The 17,967-nt window shown below is 41.0% G+C and overlaps 1 protein-coding gene across 1 annotated transcript in view; it reads right to left on the minus strand.

Moving 5' to 3' along the window:
• stk10 (serine/threonine kinase 10) overlaps positions 1 to 17,667 on the minus strand; it is a 31,876-nt gene extending 14,209 nt beyond the window's left edge. The window contains exons 1-7 of the mRNA XM_089017207.1: positions 17,253 to 17,667; positions 12,087 to 12,251; positions 8,073 to 8,121; positions 6,497 to 6,646; positions 4,120 to 4,192; positions 3,552 to 3,746; positions 1,958 to 2,039 (exon numbers count right to left, since the gene is read on the minus strand). Coding sequence (XP_088873333.1) covers positions 1,958 to 2,039; positions 3,552 to 3,746; positions 4,120 to 4,192; positions 6,497 to 6,646; positions 8,073 to 8,121; positions 12,087 to 12,251; positions 17,253 to 17,411 — 873 coding nt within the window. The 5' untranslated portion in view covers positions 17,412 to 17,667. The remainder of the gene's footprint in view (positions 1 to 1,957; positions 2,040 to 3,551; positions 3,747 to 4,119; positions 4,193 to 6,496; positions 6,647 to 8,072; positions 8,122 to 12,086; positions 12,252 to 17,252) is intronic.
• Between the last annotated feature and the right edge of the window lie 300 nt (positions 17,668 to 17,967).

Raw genomic sequence — 17,967 nt, forward strand, 5'->3', positions numbered from 1 at the left:
GAAACAAGGTTAATATCACAGTGAGAAGGGGAAGAGGGTGGGAACAATGGCGCTTATGTCCTCTTTTATGGTTTTGTGTTGAGTTAAGAGCCACGAAGTCACGCATGCATGGCCGGTTGGGAAAAGGTTAATCATTTGGTGGAAGAGGAGAGCACAAGGCTGCTTGTGTTGCAATAAGCCGGGACAGATTTTTGTATGGTGTTGTATGTATGTACAGTTAAGACTGTATGGTGTATGGCAAAGGAAGGGCAAATTCACCACTTTGTGTTCAAATAAGAGATATTTTTTACAGTTAGGAAATAGCAATACAAGGTGGATGATATTAGTGTTATAATATTTCTATTGGGGGAGGGGTTATAACATCCTGCAAGACTCCACTTTATACATCCCAACAGCAGGTTACAGCAAAACTTTCCAAAAATAAATTATTGGTAAGGAAACTGTCCTGCCCAGTGTCCACTCACACAGCTCAGTAAAAATATGAAAATAAATGACTAACCGTTGCCTCACAGCTTAGAAACATGATATTCTGACCCCCAAAAATGTGACATCCGCACAAGTAATTGCAATGGATGTTATCCGACAAGCATTCCAAACCACGGCAATGATACACATCTAAAACATCCAGCATGGCACCAAAAAGAAGACCGCGCCCGTCTCTAACCGCCCCCCCTGGTGGAGAACGCAGACACAATCCCCCCCTCCGGAGATGCTTCAACGGATCTCGACTTTCCATCTCTCCAAGTGGCCAGCAGAGGAGAACAAGGCGAAGCGTGATCCTGATATGTTCGCGCCGGCCCAGGCGGGGAATGTAAACAGCTGGCTTTCCCTCAGCTGCGGGATCAACGCAGGAAACCAAAGCTTGGAATTTTAATAGAGGCTGCACTCTACTGTTGGGAACGATGTCGTATTCTCTATGACTTCTTCAATATTTCTCCACACAACTCATTCGGAGTAGCAGAAAATAATGTAGCGAAATCCTTTTTTTTTTTTAATTCAGTTTGACAATATTGCCACAAAACTGGCGCAGTTCTCAACGACTAAGCACAGTGTAAAGTCAACCACAAATTCAAATCAAGCACCTTACAGATGATCTTTTTCCTTTTGTGGTATAGCTGCTTTGAGAGTGAATAGTAATTGAGTTACTTCAAAACCAAACCGAGCGATTTGGCAGAGACGAGTCATATCAGCTTTCTTAATGAAGACGTGGTGACATTTTGTATGCAACCGAGTGAACAAAAATATTTGTTTTGAATGGTTCCTTGCCAGAAAGCCTGAGTGTTGATGAAAAAAAAAAAAGTTTTTGGGCTGTAAAAAAAGAGCATTTAAGAGGCTATTTTAGCCACAAAACAGATTCTTTTTGTTCTGCATTCAATTCAACTACCCAGGCATCCTTATACATGTCCATATAATGTACCGTATTTTCCGGTGTATAAGGCACACTTGAAGGCCTTGATTTTCTTCAAAAAAATGACCCTGCGCCTCATCCGCAGGTGCGCCTTATATGTGAAGTAATATTGAGACACAATAGGCCTCTACTACACCTTATGTGCTGTGCCTTATATTTTGAAATATTTTATATATTTATATATTATATTTTTCATTCATTGACTGTGAACCTTATAGTCCGGTGCGCCTTATACAGTATATGGAACAAGTTTCAAAATACACAATTCATTGGGGGTGCGTCTTATACTCCAGTGCACCTTATGCACCGGAATATATGGTATCTAAAGATGTAAAGAGCGTTCCTAACCACTGAATACAAAACTGTACTTTTTCAACATATAAGGTGCATGTGGAAAAAGTTCATTAGGGGTGCACCTTATACTCTGGTAGCCCTTATAATTTGTCCCATCCCAACTCTGATCAGATCAACATAAATGATGCAATCAACATTTGTTGTCATTGAACATCAGTGTGTGTAACATTGTCTGTGTAATGCGTCTTGCCTCACCCCAAGGAGCTGAACTGCAGTCGGACGGGCCTCTGGGTTCTTATCCAAAGATCTCCTGAGGAAATCATTAAACTCTTGCGACCTGTGAAAACAGTCACAGAATATAAACAAAGAGAAGTGATGAAAAATTGACGGAAGGGATAGTGGAAAGGCATGTAGGATAGCTTAACATAGTAAAGTGGTCAGAAAAGAACAGTGTGTCATGTTGACACGTGAAAATTCCTCTCCTGTGCACAGCTGGGCTTCGTAAACTTCGGAAACGACTGCCCCGCGTGGGGCATTGCGAGTCCACTTTTGGCACAGGTGTGAAAGCACTGTTGTGAATCTCGGCTCGTAAAGACGCAAAGGTCGCTTTTCATCATTTTTTTTTCTTTGAGGTCCAATGTCACTGAATGGAAAAGTTAACTTGTGATGCGCGAGAGGAGAAAGTGAAAATAGCATATACCCTCATAAAAGCAGCCTAAGGCTTTAATTTACTTGAGGTCAGAGAGTATAAGGTGTCTGTTGGTGCTAAAGAGTGAAACTTTATTAAAGGACAACCGACGTCACTTTTTTGTTTTTTTATCTGACATCAGAAAAACGTTTGATAACATCTGAAATACCCAAAACACGCAGTATGATATTTTTAGTCAAATGCAAAACACCAGTAAAAATGTCCAAAATCTGCAAAAAATTGAGCTGCGAATTGGGCATTTTCAGAAAGTCCTGCCCCCAGTTCGTGACATCACGCGAATACGTCTTGCATTGCTGGAGAATCCAAACAATGGCTTCAGATTCGGAGAATATGCTTTCTTGTTACACCTCCAGTTATGAATATGATTCAAATAGTTCTGAAGAGGAAAGCATACATGTTTGCAATCGATTAAAGAATTTATTCCATGCCATTGTGAGGCAACATTGGGGCAACAATGGATCATCAGAAAAGAGGCACAAATTGGCGACCTCCAGTGGCCACCTCCGCTTCCACAGGCTGATAAATTCCTTATATGGAGCTTGGACTCCCTCTTCTGGCGGCTTTTGGGTGCAACACGGTTCTCAGACCATACATGTACAGCAAAATACATTGACGTGATGGAAGGACGCTACAATGCGTCTTTTTTACGGTCAGGGGGCGGTCCTTTCATGACGTCACGTACGGACTCATCACCAACTCAAGAACAAGACTTCCTGAATATTCAGAGCGAGTCTTAAAACGTAAAATCTAGCTATATGCTGTGGAATCTTATTAAAATACGCTCAGTAGAAGTCATACAATGCAATACATACACCAATATGTATGTATTGCATTGTATTTTTGACAGCTGCCTTCATTTCAAGCTCATATAACTCCAGGCCCATATCATTTAGGAATTAACTTTTTTCTGGTAAAAGAAGAGAGTCTAATATTTATTATGCCGCATTGACTGTTTAAGTAGTCCTAAGACTCAATATTCTGTGGGTTTTGGGTTTGGAATGAAAATGACAAAAACTCTGGAGTGGACACATTTTTGCACGTCTGGCAGTGAATGAGTTAATAACAGTACATTTTTAAAAATGACATACTGGAGTTGTCAATTTGGTTTTTAAAGTGCTTGGTTGTGGACGACTTGCTCACCATTTGCTTGGCTGATCCAGTGAGGGTGGTTCCGATTTGGTGATCTTCAGCAGCACCCTCATGGGGTTGAGGTCATGGTGCGGCGGTTCAATCTGAGCAAGTTCAATCAACGTAATCCCAAGGGACCAGATGTCGGCCGTGTAGTTGTACGGAGCATCCTTCATGGTCTCGCACATCACCACCTCTGGGGCCATCCTGACAGACAGACAAGATTTGGAGTGAGCGTGGTGGCATATTAAGTACCTTGAAAGCAAATCTAATTCTTAAGCCGCGTAGTTGCTCAATTTAGGCAGGTCTTTCTTAATGAATGCTTAGCCTGTGTTGGTAATGACTGACTTTGCCACATGCAATCACTGGGAAGAACCCTGTTGTTAACAATATGCCACTTAAACCTTCAAAGGACGCTGCCAGTTTGTTCAGGTGAAGACGAGGGAACGCGCTTACGCTTTTCATAGTCTAATGGAAAACGTGTGGATAAAACATCACAAGGATTCCCAAGAGGCGACATTTTGAACTGTTCACGTTACAAGGCAGCAATGTCTGAACAGAACAAAAAAAAGTTACTCACCAATATGGTGTGCCGATGAAAGAATCTCTTCTCTGGAGGGTTTTGGTGTTCTTGGCAGACACACCAAAATCAGCTAGAAAACACCAAAAACATTTTGTTTTACCATCTGCAAACCGATCTAGCTTATTTAGACAATATGCTGTGGAATGTCTATCATAAAACATGAACTAGAAATAGCATTTAATTCATTCCCTGCCATTCCCGAATGTATTCACTTGTCAGTTTTGAGTTAAAATTGAAAAATGTGATGTAGAGCGGCATTCCTGAATTTGTTCGGGTTTTGGTTTTTCTTGCTTGTGCCGATAAAGCGCTGGTCAGACCTCTGGTAATGCTTTTCCATTCCACAAGGGGGCAACATTTGCATTTTGTCCATGTTCGCGCTTTGTTACAGTTTCAGCTGTTGTTAAAGCACTATATAAATCAATATGCATATATTGTATTGTATTTTGTACGGTCGCCCCCATTTCGAGCTCACATAACTCCAGACCCTTATAATTTAGGAATTAACTTTTTTAAGATGAAAGAAGAGCGTCTTAGGTTTCTAACCCTGTCTTGAATGTTTATGTAGTCCTAAAACTCAATATTCTGAGGGTCATGCAATTTGAGTGAAAATGACAAAAACCCTGGCACTGGAGTGGACAGATTTTTGCATATGTCAATATAATGGGTAGATCCTTTTGACTTGGTCCTTTTAAAAGTAGCTCCCATGCTGAAAAAGTGTGAGCAGCCCTGGCATTGAATAACTGCTATTAGTGCCGTCCAGATGAGCTCAAAAAGGAGTTGAGACATGATAATTCCCCGGCACTGGACTCACTTTTTGCACATCGTCTGGCAGTGAATAAATTAATAGCAGTAATGGTCATACAAGTGTAAAATAAAATAATTGTGTTCAATTATATGACGTCAGGGGCATTTCAGTATCCTTCACGTATTAAAACAGAATCAAAGGTCCACTTCCATTTTTCTTCCTGACGACTGGCCTGAGTTTGGAGGCAGATATCCTTAATGAGCACCGTCCAGTAAAATTGGACACGTCTGGGGTTGTCTCCAGTTCTTTTAGGATGATTAGATTTCTGACTACCATCCAACAAGACTTCCTTGAGGTCATGTTGTCAAGTGTAACAAGTTTGGCAGTTAAAAGGGCAAATACACCTGTAAAGGATTTCTTCTCCTATCACGTCACTTTCTTTGACCGATGACGTGTCGTGTTTCAGTTAGCGATTCAGCAAGCGGGGAGTGTTTTCCCAAGTATGTTTCATGACATGAGTGAACAACACAAAATTGGTTGTCCGGCGACAAAATGGTAAAGGTTGGAAATGAGTCAATGTGATGAGGAGTAAGACAAGTAACGGCCAATATCAAATGTAACAACTAAATAAGAAGCCATGATACAATGGCTAAAATGGAAAAAAAATCTTATGAGAATCAAAAGTAGTGCCTGAATTAAAAAAAAAATTGAATGACTGTAATCCACAAGTTGTGTAACTCGAATGCACCTTGGTTCATTTTTGATGTAACATCACAGTAATGGTAATTAAGAACTTGCCACACTGCAGAGCAACAGCAGGTAAAGCCAGTTTTACTAGAAGAATTAAAAGAGAAGAGATCCATTGGGAGTTTCTGCCTTTTCTAAAAATACACATGTGTATGAATTTGTTTACATTGAAAAACAAATGTACGAGCTTCAACGTTTTATGTCTGTCGCTAAAAATGCCAATGTACTGCCTTGAAACCACTCCCTGTCTATTTTGTTTTCCTGGGGCGGGGGTTAAACATGAGATGCTGGCCAACGAGTCACATTCACAACTTGACCAAGGCAATGTAAAGAATGTCATTGTCAAAAATGTCCACATAAATAAATAAATGAATAAAAACAAGCACACGTTTTTCCCACACATTGATCCGATTCAGTTGTTGGTTGTTGGTGTGCACAAATGGCAACCGTGTAAGTCATAATCTGCAATGATGTTATTTAAATCCAGTTTCCAATTAGCGATGGAGTTATTTTTAATTTGGTATGCTCGTCACTGGGTTTGCATAAATTTGCATAGTATGTTTTGGCTCGGGGTGAGCCAGGGGTTGAATGGTGAGAATCCAAAAAGTGTAGCGCAGTAAATTGATCAATGATGATGGATGAATTCAACAAGATACAAGTCAACATATTGAAATATTTCAGGTGGCACAACACAGTCATGTCATGGTTCATGAGGAATGTGCATAATACATGCCAAAGCTTTCTAGGTCCACGATGTACTTCATGGAACAACAACATAACAATTGCGTGCAGTAGCACGGATCGTTCGAAAATCCCCCAACATGCCTCAGCAGGGAAAGGAAGTCTCTAAATAGAACATTTGAGTGCCAAGCACACCCTCACCGAGTTTGATGTCGCCATCCAGCATGAGGAGGATGTTGCCGGCCTTTAGGTCCCGATGGATGATCTTAATGCTGTGGAGGTAGGCGAGAGCCTCCAGCATCTGCCGGCAGATCACCTTAATCTGGGGCTCAGTCAGTCCTCGATCCAACTCTGATCAAAGGAAAAGGTGGAAATGAGAGTTAAAAACAAGGAAGGATGTCGAGTGAAGTGTTAAACGGATGCCGACTTTGCAAATTCAAATCTTAACTCATTCGCTGCCATTCATGAATTGAAAAGTGTGCCATTGGAGCGACACTCCCAAATTCATTTGTTTTTTTTTTTTTGCGCGCGGCTGCCGAAAAAGCGCTGGTCAGACCTCTGTCAATATTTTTCCTTTCAATGAGAGGGTCGGATTTGCCTTTTGTCAATGTAAGCGCTTTGTTACAGCTTTAGCTGTTGTTAAAGCACTATATAGATCAATATGTATTGTATTGTATTGTATTTTGGACTGCCGCCCCATTTCAAGCTCAGATAACTCCAGACCCATATCTTCTTCTTTTCCTTTCGCCTTTTCCCTTCAAGGGGGTCGCCACAGCAAATCAGTGTCCTCCATCTTTAGAGGTTTGATCCGCATGTTTGTTTTGGCCAAGCTTTTAAGTCGGATGCCCTTCCTGACACAACCCTCTGTATTTATCCGGGCTTGGGACCGGCACAAGAAGACATATGTACCTTTGTGGCTACAGAACAAGCAAATCGCTCAGTAAAAGGCTCCCAAACACAAAATGGTCATCGGCACAACAACAATAATAATAATAATAATAATAATAATAATAATAATAATAATAATAATATACAGTGGGGTCTCGGTTTACGAACACCTTGCCTTACGAACTTTTCGACCCATATACTGTAATAATGATAATACATTTAACCTCTAAGCGCCTTTCAAAACTCAAGGTCACTTTACAGTCACAGGATTTTTTATGCGAGTGAGCAGCGGCAGCTATTCACGCCAGCGTTCACTCTATCTGGAAGTAACGCAGCAGCAAAGTTATGAAAGGAAGAGGAGAGGAAAGAAAGAAGTGGAAAAACAAAATACAGGAGCTGCTGGAAAGGCAGCCACTCTCGCGGCGCCATCTTGAATGTAGGAATTAACTTTTTTTCTGATGAAAGAAGAGATTCTAAGGTTTCGTACGCTGAATTGAATGTTAATGTAGTCCTAAAATTTAATATTCTGTGGGTCTTGAAATTTGAGTGAAAATGTCGTCTGGCAGGGAATGAGTTCATGTAGCTTGATCCACCGTGAGAATTCCACTCAAGAGAAGATTACCAAAAGGTCGCGCAGGGACTAAAACTTCACACAGGTGTTGCTGCGTTGTGAATTCCGGATAAGAGAAAGCGTGTTTAGTTAGCTACATGCAGATATAAGGACATGGATTAGACTTGTGAAAACACACGGAGGGTTTTCCCACAGCAGATGACTCCGCTGTGTCTGCTGGTTGTGCTTCTCTCTGAATGCCAAATTCATTTTAAAAGCATTGTGGACAAAAACACTGAAAAAACAAGGCGAGTGCAGAGAACAAAAGGGGTGACTGACCTAGCATCGTAGCATCCACAGCTCCTCCTGGGCAGAACTCAATCAATATCTAGGGAGGGAAGAAATATTTATTTGTCAAATGTACAATGGATAGTGAATGGATTTTGGGGAAACAAAAACCTGCCACATGTTTCGCTTAAATCTAGCCTGTGACGCAATGCACAGCAGTGACATGGCATTTGAGCGCGAGCTAGCGCTACGGAAAAGATGATAAAAAAAGTGCAGAAAGAAATATGAATATGGATGCCATTATCTCAGTGCGTTACTCGCTGTAAAATAAAGTGGGTAAAAAAGAATTACAAGACTGCTTCTGTAGAATACCACAAGTTATAAAATACAACCATTACCACACCACTGCTTATTTCTCGACATGCCAGTCGTTTACCGCCTACCCCGTTGCGGCTTGCTAATCGAAGGGTGACTGTCCTTGCTGGAGCGGAGCAGCAAATAGCTCAGTGAGCCACGTGGTTTCGGAAACTAAAGTAGCGTGGAATTATCAGAGCATTTTTATTCTGACTATAGTACAGACGTATAGGATTGGGACTTGTGCTATCATGATAATCAGAATTATTCAATATTTTTTAGTTATACCCAAAGTCTTTTTGCAAATTTATCACCCCTAAATTATCGTCAGACGCCAAATTGACACCAAGTGACAATTTGTTCTCTATCATCGGCGCATCCTGATACAAAACTATTGAAGCAATTTCAAGTACATGAAAACTGTCAAACTTTTCCATTTTCCGCACTGAGCGCAAGCCAGGGAGTCAAGACAAAACAATATGGCAGAAGTACGAGAATAAACACAGAGACTTGAGAGCAAAATTTCAACCAAACTATGTGGGCCACATATGCAGCATAATAGCAGTTTAACTGCAAAGTCAAACTACAGGGGGGAGAAAGGAGGAAGAAGAGAAGAAAAAAAAAACCAGGACACTCCCTAAATTGATGTCTTGTTGGCCAACAGTAACCTCGAAAAAAAAGCATCTTTCATTTCCTCTCCCCCTTACAGTTTTTCACACACAAACTGTGTACTATAGGGACAAAAGTTGTGAAATAGACTTTTCATTGATCATTCCACGGTCAACCTAAAACGCTAATCCCACCTCGATATTAATTCTATCAGGAGAGGTTAATTTTTATAATGTCGGTTGGAACTATTAAACAGTTGACATGTATTTATTTATATTTAAATTAAATTAAAGGGAGAACAACAGCATTCTCTTAGTTTCTCTCTTGACCTCTGATGAGCACCACTTTTAATGCCATTCCCATGCTGCGGATACAAAATAACCAAAATGCGATGCTCCAATACCCGGGACATGAGCTCATTGCATGCATCACGCCGTCGGTATGACGAAACTTTCAAAGCATAACAATCCGCAAGGGGTGTGGAGTTTCACTATGGATGAGAAAAAAAGTGCATGTATGAAAAGGAAGTTGATGCAATGCAACAAAGGACGCATGCCTCCAGTCCCACACTCCACGAAATGAGCACATACACTGCACTAAAGGTCAAACTGTCAAATGAATCCAGGTTTGGGTATCCCACACTTCAGTGGTTGCAGTGTGCAACCAACATCAGTTAAGTTTCATTTACATCTTATTATGATGGCTAAATCGTGGGTGTTACACAGTCATGCGTCATCCATGTTCTCACCGTACTCAGATTATCATTTGACACATTCTTGACAAATTTGTCCTAAGGGAGACGACAAAATAGAAATATTTAACATTGTACCGAAGGATATGACGGGGATTAATATGTTTTAGTCTCAATAATACTTACATTGAGATTAACAGAAATCCCCAAAAATATGAATACAAAAGCCCAATAGGGCTGGGAGGAGTAAAAAAAAGGCTAACTAAGCTAAAACAACCCTAAAGTTTGCTCAATACAATTTCTACCGCCTCGCTTTCTGTGCGGTGTACATGTGATTTGCTCCTAAAAGGCCATGGATTACCGAGGATTTGGTTTCAGTCTCAACACAAGACTGAGCCAAACGTTTAATAGCGTTCACACTTAAGATCCTGGGGAAGTTGTCAAGTAGCGGTGAAGCATGTTCCCTGACTGGCCTGGCAACATTTTTACAATGGGCTGGAACATTACGTACAGTCCACTTGCAAATTAAACTGATTTACATTTAATGTCAATCACCATATACGTATAATTCGAAGAAGCTATTGTCCCTTTTTGTTTACTTCCATTTCATTTGAAGTCAAAGTCTAGAAAATCTAAAAACTGGTAGGCTTTTGCTGACGTAGTAGTGTCCCTTCTCCTTATCACAGCTCTGCGATTTTCCCACCCCGTGTGCAAAGAAAGCTCTAAAGAAAGTAAAACTTCCATCGAAGAGCCACTGAGTGACTGCAACGGCCCTCAAGCCTAAATTGAACGAAGATCACATTCATTGCATGAATAGTGCTGTCATCTGCGTTGTTTTACCTTTAAGGTACATCGATCGGGCTGTGCCAGCAAAGACAAAAGATAATGTCTTCATTTGAGGAACTGCAATGTCATTAAGTTTCCTAGCAACCGCAGCCTGTGCCACAGTGCAGCAGTGAGCAAACGGAGCAACCACAGACAGGAACAGAATCAAGCAACGCAACCGTCCCAATATGATGTCCAAGTACATTATAAACAAGTGCTGAATTAAGAACGCACCTGACTATCAATATTTGTGTTCACTTCATTGTTGTGGGGAGACCTAGGGTGATTTTAACGCTCTTCCCTCTTAATATTATTAAATCATTCCATTATTTTGTCAAAAGGCATTTTCTTCCTGGAATGGATTTCACAAGTTACTAACATTGTGTACCGCTAATGATACCAAGGATCCATAACAGGAATAGTTTTAAATCACTTTCAGCTTTTCTCACTGCCGGGGACTGACAAATCGTTAGCTCTTTATGGACAAGAATTGTATACAACTGAGAAACAGCTGGAATGTTTATGGATTTGATGATTACACCACTACTGTCACCGCAACGCTACTTGGCAACTGCTGGAATGTAGCATCCACTTTTATGGTTCTTCAAGGGCCTTTTATTCGACAACTTGCTTTTGTCGCCATTATCCAGTTTATTTAATATGCAAACACTTAAAAGTAAATGTTTTGAAAAAGCCCGCAACGAAACATGATAGAAGATCAAGACAAGACAAGGTCTGGGACAAGATATAAAGTGGGAATAGGTTAAGGGAATTTTTGTGTCACAGCTGGAAGCGGGACAGCACATGCAAATTGGCTTGAGTAGGCAGGCAAGAATGTTTGTTGTACAAACTGTTGCACTGAGTCCAGTTCTGACTGTTTGGGAGTGTCTGTAAGGGGACAGTAAGAGTGATCTTAGGAATTCTAAGTATGGCCAACAAAAAACCATGACAACATGACAATCTTGGGGGCTATGTCACAGCTGTGTTTGTGTATTTTTAGTGGAAAGTAGCTGCAATTAATTTACTATGTACTATTGAAAACATTGACACACATCAGCGATGTGGTTAGGTCGTTTATTCAATGCACTTCGGCAAAGGAAAACCTGGTTTGGTGTCACATTTGTATTTGAGTGGCGCTACATTTACTCTGACAGCAATCTAGAGTCTTTTGGCTGGCGAGCAATTCCTAGAATACTCAAGGTCGCAGTACAGCCTGAGGTCATTTTTTCCCTTGGTCAGAAGAACCTAGAGATTAAATAGGGGGTTGACAAGTCGTACTTGGGGGAAAATAGCTCAAGAGCAGAAAATTACACATTCCTGCAGTAACATCAGGGGCGGGCAGGGGTCACCTCAGTTAAATTATGGCACCCAAGGGCTTAAAACTTTCTCTATTGCTGTCCTTCACTTTGAACAGACCAAATCTCATAGGAGAAATCAAGCTTTGATGACATGTTTCCCGAATACATCCAGTCAGTCTCAGGGCGCCGAGAACATCCTGTCAACAGGCGCGCAACGTTTTTGTTTAGATTTCTATTGTGCTCTTTCTGCAAAGAGGAAGGGGGCAGATAAGTGTCGGTGTTACCTACCCAGAGATGGTTGTTGTAATAGTAGGCGTCCAGAAGCTTGACAATGTAGCGGTGGTCACATTTGGCTAGGATTTCGATCTCCACCATGTAGTCCTCCAGTTCTTCTTCACATTTGGTTTGGATCACTTTGGCTGCAGCCAGAACGCCAGTGTCCTTATTGCAGGCCTGGTGCACATTACAAAGGACTCTGTATGAGATGAGCGTTACAAATTCACAATAGGAACACAAAAGTGTAAACGGGTCTATCTTTAGCTCCCAATCTGAAAAACAAACAGGCTATAGGAAGTCTTTATTAAAATAGAAACACATGGACATGAAGATGACATTGCACTCTTCCAATTGTTTGTGAGGTGGGTTTTCCATAGTTGTTGCACAAAATATAAATGTAAACTGATTTTTGATGAAATAACATACCAGGAAAGGTTACCAATATTCACTGAATTTTGAGAAAGGATATATTGATTTTATATCACATTGAGATTTTGATGACTGTTTCAAACACAAATAAAACTGTCACTTGAGGTCTGTGCATACAAAAAAAGACAAGCTGCATATGCAAAAAAAAAAATCAATTGCATTTGGTCCCCCAGTAAGCTACAGGAAGCTGACAGACTGAACAACCAATTGACTTCTAATGTCTCCGTTTGACAGGAGCTGTGGGAAAACATCTGAATCAACAGTCAGGGGTCACACATCTTCACCCATCGCATGTACTGTTTGGCCATCCAGTGTGTGCACAGAACGGCCGCCATCAATGGGCAACCTAAGGTGTGAGTCAACAGGACGTGTGCTCCAACCAACCAACTGTCAGTAACTCGCTTAACAAGGCTCGAAACAGTAAACACTGAGACGCCAGATGCTCACTCCTCTGTGAAGATATCGGCACTCTGTTAGCCAGCCCCACTTCAGAAACGACCCGCAACGCAGTGACTGTGATAAATTACCAGTAGGAATCTAGGATCTGTGAGGCATTGCGTATCAGGTAGATCGTTCTTTCACTTTCAATAAAACTAAGGTGTTTAAACACAATGTAATTTTGGGAGTGTAAAAATCACCAAACTTCCTTGCCCTCTCGTTGACCACCCCTGCAGTTTCCAATTGGGATCCTTACAAGTAAGGGAGGTAAATGTGTCTGTTTACATGGATTATATAAATATTTTTATAATTTATTTATAATTTATAATTTATAAATTGTATACAAGTTCTACAGAGGAAATGACTGGGAAAGGCCACTTCAAATTAGTGTGACGTCAAGTGCATAACTGTGGAATGCTTGGTCACATAGGGGGCGTACAGAAAGTTAAGCTAGGTTCTTGTTAAACATTAGCCTTTATGCTATTGTTTACTTAAAAACAATACATAATTGTGGAATTGTAGCTGCTGATGGAAGATACAGTGTCATGCTGTAGCTCTTACACAGAAAAGGGTGTGCCAATGTAGACAAATGAGAGAAATTGCTGTACGCGTGTCACGTCAGAGCTCTGTTTATAGCTCCTTTTTTCCCCCAACAAAGGCACGCCAAAAAAAAATTAATAAAATGTTTCACACGATCACGCTTTAATATATCTTTGCTCGCGTCTGGATTCCACGGCGATAAGAGCAACATGTAGTTACTCAATCTTGCCAAATGTCAGCTTTCTCTTCATCAATTGCTCTTGTCATGTTCCAGGGGAACAACCTTGGGATGGGTTTGACAATGGGGGGAAAAAAGAAAAAGTATAGTAATTCCCAAAAAAAAACATAAATTGTCATCAGTGATGGTACTTAAATGACAACGCAGACCAAGAAAAATGTTTTAAATCTCACGCCTTAACGGAGACTTCCCACTTCTTGTTTTTCCTGTTTGGAATTCTCCGACACATCGAGAGAGCCCTACCTCTAAGCCTGATGACCTCACTCATTGTATGCCACATGGTGCATCTTTTGTTTCGGAACATCTGTCTGTGCATAGACTGTCTATCTGGCGTAGTCTGCACCACAGCCAGTAATCAAACATTGCAAAAGATGATTTGGTATCCCCATACCAAATCGGTATGACAACTGCGTCAGGGGGGACAGGTTTGCCTTGAAACACATTGGAAATGATTCATAATTCTGAGCGCCATACTACAATGAGACAAATAAATCGGTTCATCGTCCAGCCCGACTTCTACCTATGACTTCACATGCTTGCATAATGTCAAGGGATGTCATTGAGCCAACTCATAAACAATGTTATTTATGAGAGAGTCACTTTGTTCTGTTGCACTGGGAGGGTGCACGGAAAGATGTGTTTTTTTTAAACCCAGCAGCAAAACAGTTGCTCTCTTGACTTACCTGCCAAATGACTCAAAAGCATGAGTTAAAGCATTGACAGAAGGGAACTAACTGGGTGTGAAGTACATTACACAGCAGTGGGTGCTTCAACTGTACACTGTATACTTCAACCGACTGTCATCGCTGGACAACTCTGGGGCGATTGTGCTTTTTTGTACCTGTAATGGGCAGCAAGTTTTGCATGATCGCATTGTTCAGCGGAAAGGTCGGTGCTCCATGCATGACCACCATAAAACTTCAGAGCAAGGACGTCCATTTCGTCAGAGGCGTGGGACCACAACCCAAAAAGCGCCGGAAACAATACGAAATGTGGGGACTCCCCGTATGATGTGCCTACACCCTGCATGCTGTTTGCATGCAGTTTCTTATCAGTGACAGCGGGCCGAGCTGGCTCCTGAGATTAAACACAACGCTGCCGATGACCTCACATGAGATGCATAGCTTTGTCATAAATTTAGCATAAAGTTAACTAAACTTGGTGTGTGACTTCATAAGAGGAAGTCTCCACCCCGTAGCATCGATGAGAAAAATGTCTCTTTCATTTGAGGCAGTGACGGCTAAATTGAAATTTGGATGAACCTGGAGCTGCAGTGCATTTTTTCTTGGGGGTGGCATGAATGAGTGCTTGCACGTGTTTATGGAAACACTTGAAGGGACAGCGACAGCAGGGAAATGGGCTAAGTGGCACGTGGCTCATTAATTAGTAATGGGAAACTTTTTTTTCAGTTTCACTTGACACCAATGCCTCTCCGCCCATGAATGCAAGTTTGCAAGCCTACTCAAAGTTTCAAAGGAATGGGGAAAAATAAAATAAAAATTAACTGTAGTTGAGATATAAGTCCCAGGACCAGAGAGTGGACAAATTAATGTTGTTGTTTTTTTTAATTAACAGTGTGAGTATGGAGATATAGCTTAATTAACATAACATACAAGTGGTTAAATGGCCAGCGTGTTTACATTGAAGAGACATTCAAAACATTCGTATGTAACATTTTTTATCAACTGGTTAGCATGTCGGCTTCACAGCTAGTTAAAATGTACCCAGTGAATTTCACTAATTCAGCTTCCTTTCCTCTCATATAGAAAGTGAGACGTCCGAAAGCGTGTGTGCACTTCCTCTTTTTACAATCACATGTTCCTATTCACCATCTGACAGCTACGGGTGTTGGAAGCTGCTATCCACTCATGCAAAACAAACAGCTGAGACATGGCCTGATGATAAAGGACAAACACTACAGGGACAGATGACAACTGACCTCTTATTCCAATTCACAAAGACTTGCAGGTCAAGAAAACTCGAGTATTGAGAAGGACATTTTTTCTCAGCTAGTTCAAAGCACCCCCTTAAAGGACAACCAACGTCACTTTTTTGTTTCCTAACTGACATCAGAAAAACGTTTTATAGCATCTAAAATACCCAAACCACGCAGTATGATATTTTTATTCAAATGCAAAACACCAATAAAAATGACTTAAAGTGTCCAAAATCTGCAAAAAAATTGAGCATTTTCAGAAAGTCCCGTCCCCAGTTCGTGACGTCACGCCAAGACGTCTTGCATTGCTCGAGAATCAAAACAATGGCTTCTGATTCGGAGAAGATGCTTTCTTGTTATACATCCAGTTATGTATGCTTTCCTCTTCAGAACTATTTGAATCATATTCATAACTGGCTGGGGGTGGGACCTTCTGAAACTGGCCACTTCCGGGTTCAATTTGAAGTAGTTTTTGGACACTTTAAGTCATTTTTATTGGTGTTTTGCGCTTGACTAAAATATCATACTGCATGTTTTGGGTATTTTAGATGCTATAAAACGTTTTTCTGATGTCAGTTAGGAAACAAAAAAGTGATGTCACTTGTCCTTTAATATTGACTTCCAGTAAAGCACCACTCCTTCAACGCAGACTTCTGAAAGGTCAAAGACGTCCACTGTACTCGACTGGGCAGTAGACAGACAGTGGTGGCTTGTATATGGGGAAAACTAGTTGGGCAAACACATTCAGATTAAACCAAGGCCAAAGTTCTACTGCTTGTGCACAAAAGGAATGGATCCAAGAGTGCTTTCAATTTGCCCACAGCTGGATTTAACCAGGATTCAAGAACAAGGAAGGGGCAGGGAGGGTGACTGAATGGGAAGTTGATTTAAAAAAAAAAAAGGTAAACCCATTGTGTGTGTGGAACTGCTGTTACTCGAAACATCAGTGAAACTTGTTGGTCTTGTTTGTTATGGAAACATCAGGAAAAGGTACATGCTTGAAAAAGTATCATAAGCAAAATATGTGACAAGGCAAAAAAATAAACATTACTGAGGTGGGGAAAAGAAGAGCATGTTGAATATATCGGAAGGTCATTTCAAATTGAAAAGTCCCAGCGGAATAATTCTGATATACACCTTCCTTACAGTTTTGAACTTTCCTGATTATTACTCAGTCGTGTATTATTCAATGACAACCAAAGGAAAATATGAAAGCCATGACAGCCAGAAAAGTTCTAGATCCACATTAAAAAATTATACTGATTCCTCCTTAGGTGAAAAGTCGCATCGTCACAAAGTACAATCATTGCAATTTTGGAAGACTGTGATGTTGCTTCCGAACACGTCATCTAATCACTTAATTCTCTCAATTGTGCATTCGCAATATCATCAAGAAATAACCAACTGGTTGCACCCCCTTCCAGAAACACTTAATTGCTGTGTGTATTTAAAAATGTCATTGAAGTCTTTTGACAGGTGTCAAGGGTTTTCCAATCAGTTGAATGCCGGACTCAAATGCGTTTCACAGAAATAAAGAACACGTTTTCAAAGTGCCCAAAACAACTTGTTACTATATTTGGGGGTGTTCATACATTACCTTGTAGACTTTTCCAAACGCACCATCGCCCAGTTCGCCCACAATATCCCAATAGTCACTTGGATTGACATCCCGGTGGACGTGCTCGTATTGTTTGGTTTTCTTTTTGATATCAAGAGTAGGCAGACGAAGTATTTTGCTGAACCTGGCCAGCGCCATTCTTGAAGGGATCCCTGCAAATTGAATTAAAAGTTCAACACGGATCGAGTGACGCACGCAGTTTGTGCATAGCCCACAAAAAGAAAAAAAGATTGTCACAAAGTCACGTATGGCTTGTTTGTCTTCTTCAAAGAATTATTCCACTGTGTCCATGTCAACAAGGTGCAATGTGGGTGGCGAGGGTAAACGCATTTTCATTCATCAGCATTGGCCACCTGCAGGACTTGAAAGCTTGGGGTAGTCGCAACAGCTCTACTGGCCCAGCCAACTTGTTGCTTCTCAACTAGTTTAGTGGGCGACTCCGCCTTACGTCAAAACCACACGCAAAACTCCGCCCACTGCTAGTAGGGAAATGTAGTTTATTTCTAGATGTGTCGTCGTCCTATTGAACGCCCTGGAGGCTGAAAAAGGACTTCATTTCCTGTTTTGGACCATACAGCGTTAGATGGACGGTGGCTTTCGGAGAAAAGCAGTGCTTTAATTAAACCAAAATGGACGAATTCAATTTTTCTTGCAATATTATGCAAGCATATTAACTACATTCTTGTTATTCACC

This window comes from Hippocampus bargibanti, linkage group LG16 (assembly GCF_051943395.1).
Source record: "Hippocampus bargibanti isolate YZ-2025 linkage group LG16, ASM5194339v1, whole genome shotgun sequence".
In the NCBI taxonomy this organism is placed as follows: domain Eukaryota; kingdom Metazoa; phylum Chordata; class Actinopteri; order Syngnathiformes; family Syngnathidae; genus Hippocampus; species Hippocampus bargibanti.